General features: G+C 41.2%; 1 protein-coding gene across 1 annotated transcript in view; it reads left to right on the forward strand.

Moving 5' to 3' along the window:
• Positions 1–7,515: 7,515 nt before the first annotated feature.
• DPYS (dihydropyrimidinase) overlaps positions 7,516–16,170 on the forward strand; it is a gene marked incomplete at both ends in the record, with an annotated part of 31,332 nt that continues 22,677 nt past the window's right edge. Inside the window, 4 exons of the mRNA XM_080339639.1 lie at positions 7,516–7,785; positions 9,865–10,023; positions 12,197–12,376; positions 13,516–13,705. Of these exons, the coding sequence (XP_080195765.1) occupies positions 7,516–7,785; positions 9,865–10,023; positions 12,197–12,376; positions 13,516–13,705 (799 nt within the window). The remainder of the gene's footprint in view (positions 7,786–9,864; positions 10,024–12,196; positions 12,377–13,515; positions 13,706–16,170) is intronic.

Raw genomic sequence — 16,170 nt, forward strand, 5'->3', positions numbered from 1 at the left:
CCTCCAGTGCTTCAAGGGCTTGTTTTGTTTCTAAAGTCAAGTCCATTTTCAGTACAATTTCAGCAAGTATTGCTGATAGCTCTTCTTTCAAAACAGGTTCCCGGAGAGGATGCTGGAATTAGTTGCAGTATCTTGTGTTTCACTTCCTATGCAAATGCCAAAGCAAGAACTTGTGGCAAAGCTTGGATTCGGTCTAGGAAAAACGCCATTCAAATCTGGGACACATACACTTTTTTAGTGAGTTCTCACATTAAATACTTAGTTCAGATCAAAGTTAATCATGGGTTTTCCTGTTGAAACAAGGCTTTTTCTTCCTTTCTGAGAAGTGAATGTTTACTGGCCTGTTTTATTCTGCAGCTGTTTGACTGCTGCAGTTGTCCTGCTCATTTTCCATAAATCTTTAACAGCTTTAATGTTCCTGTAGTTAAGTGATTTTTTTTTTTTTCTCTTGACTGTGTCTCTTTTCTGAAAATGAGCACTTGGTAACCAAACTTGTACACGATATCATCTACAATCCAGTTGCCCCAAACAGGGTATGTTCTGAAAGGACAAGAGAGAAGTCTGTCCTGTCCTTTTGCCAAGTCACTGAAGGTATGGAAAAGTAAGCAGATCAATAGTTGGAACTGTTTTCCTTCTCTCTCCTCTTATGGGATTTGACTACTGTAGTTAGTTTTCCCTCAAAATGGATTAAATTAGTTCATGCATATCGGTCTTGATATTGAGGTGTATTATATAAGAAAATTCCTATCTTGTCAATATATGTGTCCGCTTGAGGCTTCCATTCACATCCAGTGGTTTATTTGGTGAATAGTAACTTGGGGCAAGAGAATATAGTATCCACTAAACTGAAGTATTACCTAGAGAGCAGCGTAGGGGAGAGGGACCTGGGGGTCCTGGTGGACAGCAGGATGACCATGAGCCAGCACTGGGCCCTTGTGGCCAGGAAGGCCAATGGCATCCTGGGGTGTGTTAGAAGGTGGATGGTTAGTAGGTCAGAGAGGTTCTCCTTCCCCTCTACTCTGCCCTGGTGAGACCGCATCTGGAATATTGTGTCCAGTTCTGGGCCCCCCAGTTCAAGAAGGACAGGGAACTGCTGGAGAGAGTCCAGCACAGGGCAACAAAGATGATTAAGGGAGTGGAGCATCTCCCTTATGAGGAAAGGCTGAGGGAGCTGAGTCTCTTTAGCTTGGAGAAGAGGAGACTGAGGGGTAACCTTGTTAATGTTTACAAATATGTAAAGGGTGAGTGTCACGAGGATGGAGCCAGACTCTTCTCGGTGACAACCAATGATAGGACAAGGGGCAATGGGTACAAACATAGGAGGTTCCACTTAAATATGAGAACAAACTTCTTCTCAGTAAGGGTAACAGAGCACTGGAACAGGCTGCCCGGGGGGGCTGTGAAGTCTCCTTCTCTGGAGACATTCAAAACCCACCTGGACACATTCTTATGTAACCTCATGTGGGTGTTCCTGCTCTGGCAGGGAGATTGGACTAGGTGACCTTTTGAGGTCCCTTCCAATCCCTGACATTCTGTGATTCTGATAGACAAGATTATCTCCATAACTGATGGGGAAAATGAGAGAAGCAGCTCTATAAGCAACCTAGGTTAGTGATTCCTAATTGGATTTTGAGAAAGGGCATTTGGGGAAAGTCAGCATTACAAAACATAGCTGGTCTTTGTGAATATTCTGTCAAAAATCAGTGTTTGTAATATTTCCCCCGTCCTGAAATCTAGCAGAAGTGCTTACATTTCAGCATTAGTTCCTCCCTGTGACTGAGTTATATTATCAAAGTACCAAAGAAAAAATAGAACCTGAAAGAACTTTACTTGTATTCAATTTGAAAGATTATTCCATATTACAGTGACCCTGTATGCTGCTTATGCAGGAAGGAAAGGGGTGGAACACAGGAGGCAGAAAATTAAGATGAAAAGATGAGTCACTGTGTTTTGATTTTGAATGATGAGAGAGTTGTAATAAAATGGACTAGAAGCTCTAAAGGAATATAATTATAATCTATTCGATTGTGAAAAGGATTTTTTTTTTTTGAGATAAGCACTTGGAGAGCCCCCAAAAATAAGTCAGAGTGGGTGGGGCACGTCAAATCAGGAATGTGTAAGAGAAGGAAAGGAGGAGTGCTGGTTCAGGGTGCACTTCCTAACAAGTAACAATGGTTTCTTAGGCAAAATGTAAAGGACAGAAGAATAAGCTTGTTTGAAGGAATAAGATCCCTGAAATAAGGACACATTGTAGATAACAACAGGGACAGATACCTGAGTCAGAGGCAAGGCAGAATAATTAGCAGAATTACATTCATAGCTTTGCAACCAAATAGTTGTGCATCTAAAGGTGCAACAAAAGAAATGCAGAAATAATTTTTAGTTGCTTCTCCAGGTCTAGAAAATGAAGCAAGAACGATTGGTAAATTTTATTGGTTTAAACCTGTTGCCTTTCCTATGGTCAGTTAAGAAGCACCTTCGACAACTCCAGCTAGAGGTGGTGGTTCTGGAGCCTCAGATGGGAAACAAAGGCAGGAGCAATATACAGGATAATGAGGAAGGTCATGGACAGATAGCTTAATTCTGCAGTGGTGTGGCAAGGGATAGAGGTGTTTGGGTTTGCTTTCTGTTGCCTGATATGTTGAGCAGCAGTTATAACTCTGACTTCACACTCCTTCAAAAGATAAATGTTGAGTTTGAGAATCAGCCAAAATAATATAAATAATATTATGCAGTGAAGTTGGTTGGTTGGGGTTTTTGTTTGTTTGGTGGTGTTGTACTTTTTGTGGGTTTTTTTTTTTTTGTTTGTTTTTTCCAGATAATACATTAGTAAAAATACCAGTTTCCAAAAGAAGCTGATTTCTGTGATTATGTGGTTATGTTTCTTGGAATTTAAAATATCCCACCTATGAACTAGCTTTATTTGACTGAGATTATCCACCAGGAAGCAACAGACACATCTGATCAGCCTCTTTCCCAGAATGTCCTGACACCTAGAATTTCAGTGCCTGAGCTGAACTGCCTTTGTGGTCTCTGGATTCTTAGAAGGTGGCTGTTTTACTGGATGCTTAGTAAGAGAAGTGAATACTGAAAAGAGCATGATATTACAGTTCCCTAGGGGCTGCTCTGCTAGGTTCCTGATCTTTCCTCTTCCTTGGTTGCGCTGTCTGTAATCTGTTTGTGTTGAGCAAGTTCAAAGAGCAAGAAGCACTTAGTCTTACAAAAATGAGGCAGAACCCTCACTACCTATTGTTGCTTTTAAAAAGTAGTATGGTCTTCAGGACGAGCAACAGTTTTGGCTGGTTTTCTTCATGTCACAGATGTGGGATCCACAGCTGGATGCTAATGAGCTGCAGCATCACTTCCAATGTATCTGCGTAAAGATTGGCACTTGGAGCTTCAATGTTACCCAGTACTTACACTAAGAGAGTGTATTTATCATTGTACAGATGATGTGGAACTACAGAAGTCAACTCCATTCACAATCTTTTTTTTAGTCTGGTTTTATTATAGAAAACCAATAAGAGGTACTTGCTTGGAAAGCATTTACAACTGAAGAAGTCTTTAGAGATTAGATTTTAAAACATCACCACCTCTTTGTGTCTGCAAATCTGTCTCATGAAAGTAGTCAGCACTAGATTGTTCAGAAAACTATTACAGTTGTGAAGTCTTGGTGAGGGGCACCTGTCTTACAATTATGAGGTAGAATTCCATGTAGACCATCTGATTTTATTGAGTGAGTGTTAAATTCCCACTGCAGAAATGAGGGGTGTGAAAGTAAATGCCAGGTAAACTGATGTTATGTGTTCTTTATGAGAATTGCAGAGACATGCTTATTGAGTATTCCAAGTCCTTCTGACTTTCTGAATATGGGAAAAGATAATCGCTCATTCCCTTCTGTAAATCCAGAGTTCACATCAAACTGACACATCTTTACACTGAGTGTCTAAACCAAAGTGCTTTATCCAGCATTACTGAAGTCAGTGTCATCCTTTCTGTTCATTTTCTTAAGTTGAAAATCCAGTTCATGATCCAGTCTTTCTTCCTTGGAGGAAAGTTGTCAAAACTGGAAAATATCTTTAATAACACATTTTCATTAGCTGAGCTTTCTCTCCACTGCTCATCATCAGTCTCTAGTTTCCTTCACAAAGCATCCTTTATTGTTTGTCCAAAAGCTTGTTTGTCTGCATGCCCTGCATTTTGAGATATTTATCTGTTTCACCAACTTTTATTTGAAGTTTAATGTCAGTAAGAATCTTTGGATTAAGAAAAACCTGAAGACTGATTATAGATGGGCTTTTCAGAAATAGGGTATAGTAGGAAGGATGTTAAAATGGAAGAAAAGGCAGGATAAGACTAAGATGGGATAGTTACAGGATAACGTTTTATGCTGGGAGATAGCAGTTAAAGGTTCCAGGGGGAGGTGAGTGAGCATGTGCACATCTCAAAAGATTTAAACTGATCGTGTCTTCATTATAATGACTTTCAGAAGATGTCCTCAACACCTTCTGAATGTTCCAAACTTCATTCATCCATTTCTTGAAAATCGATTCATTAATTTGCTGAATTATTTTATTTTGGTAAGTAATAGATATGGATTGGGTTTTCTTCAGGGTTCTTCATCTTAAAATTAAATCCATTAAGTTAATAATTAGATTACTGACAGTTCTCTTTGGTCATACTTCTGTGACAGCTACACTAAACAAGACATTCCAATGTTTACATTTCCAGGATTACGTGCTTTGCTGCAGACCACAAAAGCAGTAGCATAAGATTCAAGTTGCAACTGATGACTTTCCACAATGTCTCTCGAATCATTGAACTACTATGTAATATATTAGTATGATTAAGTATTTCTTAACAGGAAACTTCTCTGCACAGATGTTATTTAACCCCAGCGGGCAGCTAAACTGAAACTGGTACAGGGTCTCCCTTTGGTCAGTTGGGGTCAGCTGTCCTGGCTGTGTCCCCTCCCAACTTCTTGTGCACTCCCAGCCCACTTGCTGGTGGGGTGGTGTGAGAAACAGAAAAGGCCTTGATGCTGTGTAAGTGCTGCTCAGTCATAACTAAAACATCCATGTATTATGAATACTGTTTCCAGCACAAATCCAAAACATGGCCCCATGCAAGGTGCTATGAATAAACTCTATCCCAGCCCAAACAGGTACAACAGTGCAGAGTCAGCCACTGATCACAGAGCAAAGATTAGTTTTAAACTATGCAGAGTATAAAAGAGGATAAAAAGAGTAAAAAAGCTTTGTGTGTGAATGAAGGTCACAGAGCCAATTAGGAGCCCAAGTCCTTGTTGAAGAACAATACATATTCAGTTATTACCAAGAATATGAGACCTGTTGTCTTCTCACAATATTATAAGGATTATTTCTGTCCCACAGGTGGTATTTCAGGCCATTCTCTCCAGGGACAGCTAAGCTGTTGAAATATCAAATGTTTACCAAATGCATGTAAGTGCAGCTGATGTGAGATTATCTTCTTTGTCCAAATGGACTGAATAAAAGGACTGCTTAGATAGAATGTCATTATCTACCAATAAACTTTTTAATGTGTTCAAAACCACCTATGGGTTAGATTCAGTTATCCTAAGCACAGCATTGTAAGGCCAGACGCTCAATTACCTTGTTGGTTTGTGGGACCTACAGTTCTGAGTCAGGCATGAAGTTCCACATAGGAATGTTTGTAGACACTTAAGAATAGGATCCACAAAGTCTAGATTAGGCAGGAGGAAATCAGAGGAGGAGAAGCGAAGCTCAAGCCCAATGCCATTCAGAAACAGGGGTAAAAGGGATTTTGAGCTGTGCTACTCTTCATGCAACCAGCTGTTGAAGTCATGTCAGCTCTTGCCCACGGAAGACCCAAACAAAGGAACGGGATCCCCTGGTGTTTACCTCAACCTGCTGTGCTACAGCAGCCTGGCCTTCAAATCACCCTCTGTCCCACTGCACAAGGTGGGGCATAAGGCAAGCCAATTTGGGATCAGCAGATACAAAAGCGAACTCCTGGTACTGCTCTCCTACCCACTCAGACAGAAGGAACAAAGGTGACATGCTAATGGGAAGGTGAGTGTTTTCCAAATCTAGAGTCATTTCCCCAAGTGTCTTTTCGGTAGCATAAGCATGCACCTTTTCACAGCCCTCAGAGACTATACTCTGTCTTCTGAAGCTTTCTTTCCTGATCTGGAAGAGGTCGTGGGCATGAAGATGCTGGTGCTCAGCAGATTCCAGGACACACTTGAGCAGCGTCACCGCTGAGTATGCAAACCCTGGGTTATCAGGGAGAGAAGTGGGGAACATCCATATATCAGGTGTCTCTGGGATGGTCTTTCCTCTTCTTCTACTCCAAGCTTTTACCTCGTTTTCTAGCCGTCTTAATTTTAACTTTCTCTCCTCTTCTTCCATATCTATATTCTGAAACTCACAAGCCACCTCTCCTCATGCAAAGCCCGCCGCTGGGCGGGGGGTTTGGGGAAGGGGCTGCTCTGGGGAAGGGCGAGGGGCAGAGGTCGGACACAGCGCTGCAGGGACAGCGTTTGCTGCGGGCCGGGGCGGGAGGCGGTTGCACGGACATGGCGGGGGCTGCGGAGACAGAGTGGGAGAGCTGAGCGGGCCGAGCGTGGCGGGAGAGGTGGTGCGGATGGCGCTCAGCCCCTGCTGCCAACAGGTGATTTTCACCTGCTCCTTCAGCAGCGGCAGCAGCTGCAGCAGCAGCAGCCTGCTGGAGCCTTCTGGGGAGGGGAGGGGACGTTCAAGGGGATTCTGCACCTAAGCCAGCGTGTCCAAGCAGTGGCATTGGAGCGGGGAGAGCTGTGTTTGGGTCTTTAGAGTTCTGTGTCCCAAACCATCTTCTGAGAAACAGTTTGGGAGCAGCTCCTGAATGCTGGTGTCCTCTGGGAGCGGCTCAGTCCCATGGTGACAAAGTGGACCCCACCACATTGGCTTGTAGAGGCTTCGCTGGAGTGAGTGTGACGCTTGGACCACCACGGCCTTGCTTTCTCCTGGCCCCTCTACACAGGCAGGACTCATGGGCACTGCTGCACGGAGCACAGGTCACCCTTGGTTTCTGCAAAACCTGTTGCAAAGCACTCGGGTCACCTTTGAGTGTCACAAGCCGATGAATGACCACATTTTCAAACCAGCCCAGCATGTTTCAAACCCTGCGATGTACAGGGCAGGCTGGCATGAGCGCCATGAGAACCCAGCCAGCCCCTCCTCAAAGCCTGGCCTGCGTTCTCCAGGCAAAGAGCCTGGAGCAGGACGGGCCTGTGGCCAGCTCTGCCGCCAGTCCCGGCGCCGGCCACTGCACCACTAGGCACTGGCGCTCCATTGGATGTGGGAGGTGGAGCTGCTGAGGGCAGAGGGGACAATTGCTCTGGGTCTGTTTAAAGAGCACTGTGCGGTGTGTTCAGAGCCGTTCAGAGATAGCTGCTACTCTGAGAGAAGGGTGGGCAGTGAAACACTCAGGCAAGAGCAACTTTCCAAGCTGAGGCCTCACTCTCACCCCATGCCGCCCCAAACCCTGGCTCGGCAGAGACTTTTGATCAAGGGGGGAAAGGTTGTGAACGACGACCACTCTGTGGTGGCTGATGTGTATGTGGAAGATGGAGTGGTGCGGCAGATGGGACCCAACCTAAACCCTCAGCCAGCCACTGGCCTCGTTGTGCTGGATGCGACCAACAAACTGGTGATCCCTGGAGGCATCGATACTCATACACACATGCAGTTCCCTTTTATGGGCAGCAGGTCAAAAGATGACTTCTATACAGGAACAAAGGTGAGTGCACATATGCATGTCTGTGTGTCCACCTGAGGTTTCTCAGAGGGGGATGTCTGCTGGTTATTCAATATTACTTCTAAAAGAGAGAAAAGAGTGAAACAAACACCAGCAACTGTTACTGTACCTTGGCTGGGACACTGTAATAAGCAGTTAGGGTATTCAGAAGTCCGCCTTCAACGAGCATGTTATGTGGGTTCCTTCAGAGACTTTTCTGGCTGGGGGTGGGAAGTGCTGGTGCAGTTATTTGCCTTGGCTGTCCCCATGCTGACTACAAACTTGCATTGGTAAATGCAACAAGCTTCCTGCTTTTCTGAGCAAAGGTTAACTAAAGCAACAGTTCAACTCCCCAGTGTGCTGGGAGCACTTCTGTGGTCGTCTGATCTTTTCCCTGTGTTAGCATGGGGGGATGCAAGCTTTTATTTTGCCATTCACTTCAGTCCTTAACTGTGTCTCTCCGTGAAAGTCCAGTTCAAATATACTTCCTAAAAGTATCTAATTTCTCTCACAGACCAGGATGTCCAGATAGTCACTTTGGTGAGCTGAAAGGAAGACTCTAGATCCAGCCTAGTATCAGATGTCCAAGAGTTAGGTATTATGGACCTGTTTAACCACAGTCAAAGTGTGAAACGTGTTCAGAGATATTTACTCAAGGTCATCGTCCTACAAATATTTTGGCAAGAGAATCAAGGACACAGTTTTGTTCTAACTGTTGCAAAATATGCTTCAATGATTAGCTAAGGTTTATCCTTTCAGTTTAATAAATAAAGGCACTGAAATACCTCTCTTGACAAAGAGAGGGTTAAAAAAGATATTAGAGGAAGAAAGAGACTTTGTGTGGAGTTGTGGAACTCATGACTTTTTTTTTTCCTTGAGATTTATAGATTTTATTTAATTCTAAATCCTTTTTAACAGATAGGAAGTCCATCCATCTTGATAAAAAAAAAAAAAAAAAGTATTGACAGTTTGAACAATTTCTCTTGAAGAAAATGTTTTACTGAATTCATCACAGATTCACAAATGTCTACATCACTCTCCAAACTTCTTCTTTTTGCAAAATATATTGACATATTTACAATTTTGCTTCTGATTGCTAAGTGAAGAGAAGAATGAGACTGATCTAGGAACAGGAAGAGTAATAGAGCATGAACTTGAACTGTGTATATTTTGATCTGAATTCGTTGTAACTGTTGTGCAAAGGGTTCGCATTCAGAGCAATAGAGAGGATTCCTCTGATGAATTTGGGAGACTGCAACAACTACAGCAACATAATTTCTGTATCGGATCAGTTTCTGTTAGTTGAGGGTATGTTTTCTGGGAGTGACTAAAAAGATCATTCAAAGGAAAAAAATTAAGCAGTAATTCAATTGTCCATAAAGGAAAATGAAAATTATTGAATAAAACCCCAATTTTTTATCTGCATGACATACATGAAATAAGATTTTTTATTTCCTTACTTGCAAATATTTATATGGAGGCTGTAAATATCTCATTCTATTTAAAAACCTGCTATGCAGTTTTACTAAATTATATCCTGTCAGTAACAAAAATAATTTTTAAACTCTAAAAATCCTTTTGGTATTAGGCAAGAATTTGGGGATTTTCACACTGGATTTTCAAACAAGTCTGTTTCTTTCATTGTGTATCTGCACCTTGATACATTCCTGTCACACAGGATTGTATTTTCAGCTACCTAGACTCGGGGGAAGCATTTCTCAAGGTGACTGATCTTCTGGTGCTCTTCTTTCTGGGTGATCCCGCCTGCTTAAGGAAACTCACTGGTGCATGAATGCTGCAGATTCAGCTCCAAATCTTTGATAAGATTTTGTATATGTGTGCAAACTTCTCCTGAGAATTTCCCTATGATTCTTCAGCATACCTGTTTGAGAATATCCTTCTCAAAGGAGGTGAAATGAATTTCTGCAATCATTTTGCAAGTTCATACTTTACTTAGGGAAACCCTTCAGTAGCTTTTGGCTTTTCAGTGTGTGTAGATTAATTGTTGCACTGGGAATCAGAGATGGTGGGAGGAAATGTGCATTGTCTCTGATTGCTAAATATTAACTTTCTTGCTTTCAGGCTGCTCTAGCAGGAGGAACCACTATGATCATTGACTTCGCCATTCCTCGGAAAGGCTGCTCTCTTATTGAAGCCTTTGATACATGGAAAAGCTGGGCAGACCCTAAAGTCTGCTGTGATTATGCACTGCATGTGGCAGTTACATGGTGGAGCAACCAGGTAGACACAAAAGCTGATTTTCCATTCCATGAACTGGTACCGCACCTGCTTTGAATTAGTTCTCACTTGCTAAATGTATCTTGCTGGCAGTGTTATAGTTGATACATTTTTGTGTGTAAAAACTACATTTCAAATAATACACATCCTTCTGAAAGTATATGTATTTCACAAAATAATAAAAGCCTGGAGATAACCTACATCTTTGGATAATATTGCACAAATTTAGAGGAAAAAGAAGCAATTTTGCAAGACCGAGACCAGGCAGACCATAGGGTGCAAGATGTATTTGCCTAAATTTTGCCTTTTGCTACTTCACCAGTTCCTTACCTATGCTCTTTTTGATTTTTGTGGGGTTTTTTGGGGGTTTGGTTTGGTTTGTGTGTGTGTGTGTGTGTGTGTGTGTATGTGTGGTTTTGGTTGATTGGTTGTTTTTCTGGTTTGGTTTGTTTTTTAGATTTTTAGGGTGGTTTTTTTTGGTTTTGTTTGCTGGCTTGGTTTTTTGGTTTTGTTTGTTTGTTCTTTTTAATAAGGGTATATGTGAAAAATATGGGATTTAACTTCATTTGTAAAGGAAGAGTTTTATTCCTGAGTGACTGCAGTAACATCTTCTTAAAGAAAAGCAGCACTGCAGTCAATAATTACTTGAATGTGAGATTATCTGAAAATCCTTTTTGGAATTTACAAATGGGACAATCATCCTTAATGCGTGAATGTTTGCTGATAACCTGAAGGCTTTACTGAATAATTTAACCTTTCAGGTGCTTGACATTTATCTGAACCTAACCTGTGTTTTACAATACCACTTTGGATCCTCTGAGAACTTGCATAAGTGCATAGATATAATAAGTAAATTCAATGTTTAAATATGAAATATGAGTACTTCCTCTAATTTTTAGCTTTCAAAATATATAAACAAAAGCCTTCACTCTGCAAACACCTAATCTTTGGTATTCCATGCACTGAACACTAAATAGACTGAGCCCAACTTCTAGCTCAAAGCAAATATATGAAATAAATTCTCCAGTAAAGTTTGAGAAATGTGCACTTGAAACAGCCTTAGTAGAGAACAGTGGAATTGCACTGAAAAATCCAATAAAACTAGGGAGGCATAAATCAATGGAATGTTCTGCTTTATGTTAAGAAGTTAACTGTTTTTAAAGGCCAGGTTTGAAAGAAATAGAAAGGTCTGATATTTGTATCTGTAAAAGACTTGGGTAAAGAATACTTTGATATTTCATGCCTTTCTACCTCGCTATAATCTCCTCCGGATTTAAAGTATGGATTAAAAACATGCACTCTTTCCAATGCCTTCCGTTGGTCACAGTAATTAGTGAAGAAGTAAATAAGACATGCCTCTTTATTTGTGCCAGCACAGGGCCTTATGTCAGGTTTTTATTTGTTTAATAATTGTAAGAGCATCACAGATAAACATCAATTACTGTCACCATTTTGCTGGGAAGGGAGAGCCAAGGTTAGGGAATGGATAGTCCTAGCTAACTAGCTGTGCAAGAAACCTTTGGGCTAAAATCTGCATCTTTCTTTCTTTCTTTGGGACTTAATGTTTTGCTGGGCTTCACAGGCTTTAGCAGAAGCAAGGAATCCTATCAAGGAGCGCATATAAGAAAAGAAAAAGCCACACAAGCTTGGGCTTGCATCTAGAGTTTTAGAGTAACTTTGTTTGACCACAAAATATTTCAAAAGCCTTTGTGTTGTTTGGAGTCAGGACAAAGCTCCAGGAGATCTTTTCTGTCACTTTGTTATTTGCCCAAAGCTGAAACCTATTATGACCTAATTTTGAAAATAAATTTTGCAATAATCTCTATATAAGTTTGGAAGATTATTTTTAATATTTAACAGGGTGTTTTCAACATCAGGAGGTTTATTTGGAATAAAATTCTGCTTCACTATCTTTTGCAAAAAGCATTCCCTTCCTGCAATTAGCTTGTGCTTCCTATATTTGCACTGTAGTGGTACTGGTCTATATAGTTTGAGAATCAATTTGGTAAAAGAAGATTAGTATAAGTAAGTCAGTCTTTAAATATGTCTTTGGACTGAAAATATGTTTGATGGGTGAGGAAGGGATCACCCTTTATGCTACTAATTTTTTTATACAAAATTATTAACAAGTAAAATATGAATTGCTGGTTTTTGAAAATTGCTGACTGTGTTTCAGGTGAAGGAAGAAATGAAAAGTCTTGTTGAAAACAAAGGTGTAAACTCTTTCAAGATGTTTATGGCCTATAAAGATCTATACATGGTCAATGATGAGGAGTTATATGAAGCCTTTTCCTGCTGTAAGGAACTTGGAGCAGTTGCTCAAGTCCATGCAGAGAATGGGGATCTAATTGCACTGGTGAGCATTTGACATTTTGTACATCAAAGTCAGGAATATAAATGATACTGTTATCCAAGCACTTCAATAGATGTATTAGTGCCACCATTGTATTATTGTGAAAGTCTTTTCTACCCTATTTTACTTCCAGGGAACTGAAGACAAACATCTTGTCTAAGATCCTAAAGGATGCTTGTAGTGGGCTAAGAAATTGTGACCTGGAGTCCTGGGTTCAGGGTAGACAGGAGGCAAATGATCCTGTGATCATGAAAGCTATACTTGCAGTATAATACACTTACTTGCAGTGTAATATGTATCCTTGACACAGAAACCATCAATCAGAGCCTGACAGTCAACCAAGTTAAAGGGGGAACTCTTGGCCAGGTTTTTAGATGTCAGGTGTATGATGCCTAACCCTAGATCTCCAAACATAGCTAGATCATGTAACAGGAATGCATTCAGAAGTACAGAGAAAGCTTCAATGACCGGGCACAAAAGTCTCAGTGTCCATCTGTGCATAGTTCACCTCAATTCGCACTTACCTCAGCCATCTTAGCGCTGTGCGGAGGCACTGGGAGTGTAACTGCACCAATGTCTTTGAGTTTCTTCAGCTATTCTAGTCAATAGTGCTTGGAGTCTGTCTTAGGTCCCATAACAGAAATGAATTTATTGCTAAAGAACCTCAAATCAGCAACACAAAAGTCCCCAAATTTAGTAGGGACAAAATCTTATGCTTCTTGAAAACCTGGAGCCTCATTCAGGGCTCTGGATGTATATATTTGTCCTTAGTAAGGATCTTTGAATTATTTTTTCCAATGAGGGGTTAGTATTGTCATCTCAGTTACTGGCTGCAATAATTTCAGAGTATGTATTGAGAAAGCAGCAGGGTTTTCAAAAGTGGTGATTTATCCCTGCAAGCCAGTGGAGCATGTTCTCTGAAGTCACTTAGATATTCTGAGACCTGTGTTTATTGAGAGAGAGACTGGATTTCAGACAACACAACAATAACTTCTCTTGAAAAAAATATCATACCTTTTTTTTTTTTTTTTTCCCTCAAAGTATCTGCAGTGTCTGGTTTAGGATCCATTTGGCTGGCAGCATGTTCGTGACACCATGGTTGCACTTTAACTGACTCTTACATGTTTCTGTGTGGTGTTCAGGGTGCAAAGAAGATGCTGGCAATGGGAATAACTGGCCCTGAGGGGCATGAGATGTGTCGTCCTGAAGAAGTGGAAGCTGAAGCTACGCAGAGAGCAATTACCATAGCAAATGCTGTAAACTGCCCCCTTTTTGTAGTCCATGTAATGAGTAAATCTGCAGCAAGGGTGATAAGTAATGCACGAAGAGAAGGTAAAATCCTAATTCTTTTATGCTTCTACAGTGGCATCGGAGGAAGGGTCATGGAAAATCAAACATAGCGTCAATGTCCTGCTTGTCATGAGTGCCATAACCCTCAGAGCATGGGTGAATTTCTTGGAGTGGGATGTCTGAACTGTGTGTGTGTGTGTGTACTGTGGAGTGCAAGGAGAGCTAAGCACTGTGGAAGAACAGCAGCTGGGATTGAGACTTTCCCTTCTCCTCAGAGCAAACTTTTTTCTCCTTCATACTGTACCTCCAAAGTCAAAGCCGTGGCTGGGACAGTATTATTGCATTAAAATTATGAGACCAGTAAGACAATACATTCTCTGCTATTCCCCTCCATTGAGTTATAGCCTGCAAGCCTCCACCAGCTATTTAGATGAGAAATACTACAGCAGTGACCACACCATGTTTTTACAGCCAGTGCCATGACATGTCAAGGACTTCTATTCACTGAACACATCACGGTGATGATGGCAATGTCTGAAAGCCTTGATTCCCTCCAGGGAAACCTTTCTCAGGTCATGCACTGTAGGGTTCATAGTTCTGGTCAGCCAAGGGAAACTGACCCTCCTGACCATCTTTTGAGCAGACTAGAAGTAGCCTGGAGGTTGCAGAGGTCTGTAAGTTTGTCCAGAGCAGTCTATGGAATCACAGTGCTATGAGAAGACATTATATGGGTGGAAGGAGCAGGTCAGAGGTCTGTGATTTGGAGGGCCTAAAACTCTATGGAATATCATCTCAGCCTGTGTTCATCTGACCTAGCATGAATCACAGAATGGTACAATGTCCTGAGTTGGAAGGGACCCACAAGGATCATAGAGGCCATCTCCTGTCCCTGCATATGACAACCCCACAGTTCACACCATGTGTCTGAGGTTGTTGTCCAGTCTCCTCTTGAACACTGTCAGGCTTGGGGCTGTGACACCTCCCTGGGAGCCTGTTCCAGTGCTCCAGCACCCTCTGGGTGAAGAACCTTTTCCTAATGTCCAACCTAAACCTCCCCTGGCACATCTTCCTGCCTTTCCCTTGGATTCTGTCACTGGTCACCAGAGAGAAGAGATCCCTTTTCCTCCCCTTGTGAGGAAGCTGTAGCTGTGATGAGGTCTCCTCTTAGTCTCCTCTTCTCCAGGCTGAACAAACCAAGTGACTTTAGCCATCCTTCATATGGCTTCCCCTCCAAACCCTTCACCAACTTGGTAGCCCTCTTCTGGACACTCTCCAGTACCTTTATATCCTTTTTATCCTGTGGCGCCCAGACCTGCACACAGTGCTCCAGGTGAGGCCGCACCAGTGCAGAGCAGAGTGCAATCAAACCCAGTGTGATACTATTGTGCTAATACAGATGGATGTGTTTATGTGGAATAAATACTGATTATGAGTTCTAGTAAGATTTAGCAAGAATTCAAGTTTATAAAAGAATCTAACAGAATATTTTCTACTAGCACATCTTTTGGTACTGTGCTATGTTAGATTCCTCCACTAGATGACAGTGCTGCTGATAATATGGACTATTTCCATCAGTGTATGGTTATTTGTACATTCACAGGTGTGTCAACATTAAATACAAGAAGCTGTAACAACAGTTAAAATACCCAATTTAAAGATGAAAAACTGCGTCTGAACATAAAAGAGCTAAGATAGGAGGTGGTGTTTTATAACATGCTGTTCAAGTGCACAGTTCTATGCTGATAGTAAATACTGTAAAATATTGTTAGGCATATGGCGTTGTAAAAATAGTCTGCAGTGCTAGTATTATAACTGATTTGATAACACTATTCTTCTTTGATGTGTAAAAAGAAGAAATTGTTACAACTTATGCTTATTGTGGTGCAAACTGGATTGCGTAGCTTCCTGAGTTCATGCAGTCAGAACCAATGCTTATCTTTGTGCACAGCAACGTATAACATCTCTCCATAATTAATTTCTATTTGCATGAAAGTACGCTGTTTAGGAAACAGAAATCTAGGTTTGATTAAGAAATTTCAAAAGATAGCTAGAATACCACTAAGATAGGTACAACAATTCTAGTTTTTAATGAGACAGATCTGTATAAATTCTGGCAATTAGAAATTCATTGTTTTTAGTTTCAGTAAAAGTTTCTTTCTGTTTTTCAGTTAAAAGTAGTAATGCAAAACAAGGAGTTCCAGGCAAAAGAACCAAGCTCTTAAAGTATTGTATGAATGCCATAACTAAAGCCCAAGTATGTTGCTGAAACGTATTCAACTTGGAGAGGTTAAAACTATTCTAACGTGAAAGCTGTGTGAGCTCTTTAATAGTGGCTCTCAAGCATTTGAGATATTCACTGTAGTGTGGCTTATTCATCTCTTCAAGATTATTTCTCCATCTTATGATGATAGATTCCTGCTATTTATAATTCTGTATTTTTCATGTTATTTTCCAAGCACTTAGCATGAAGTAAAGTGTGTGAGTGCATATTCCTCCCTGCCCGTGTC

Source organism: Nesoenas mayeri (assembly GCF_963082525.1).
Source record: "Nesoenas mayeri genome assembly, chromosome: 2".
In the NCBI taxonomy this organism is placed as follows: Eukaryota; Metazoa; Chordata; class Aves; order Columbiformes; family Columbidae; genus Nesoenas; species Nesoenas mayeri.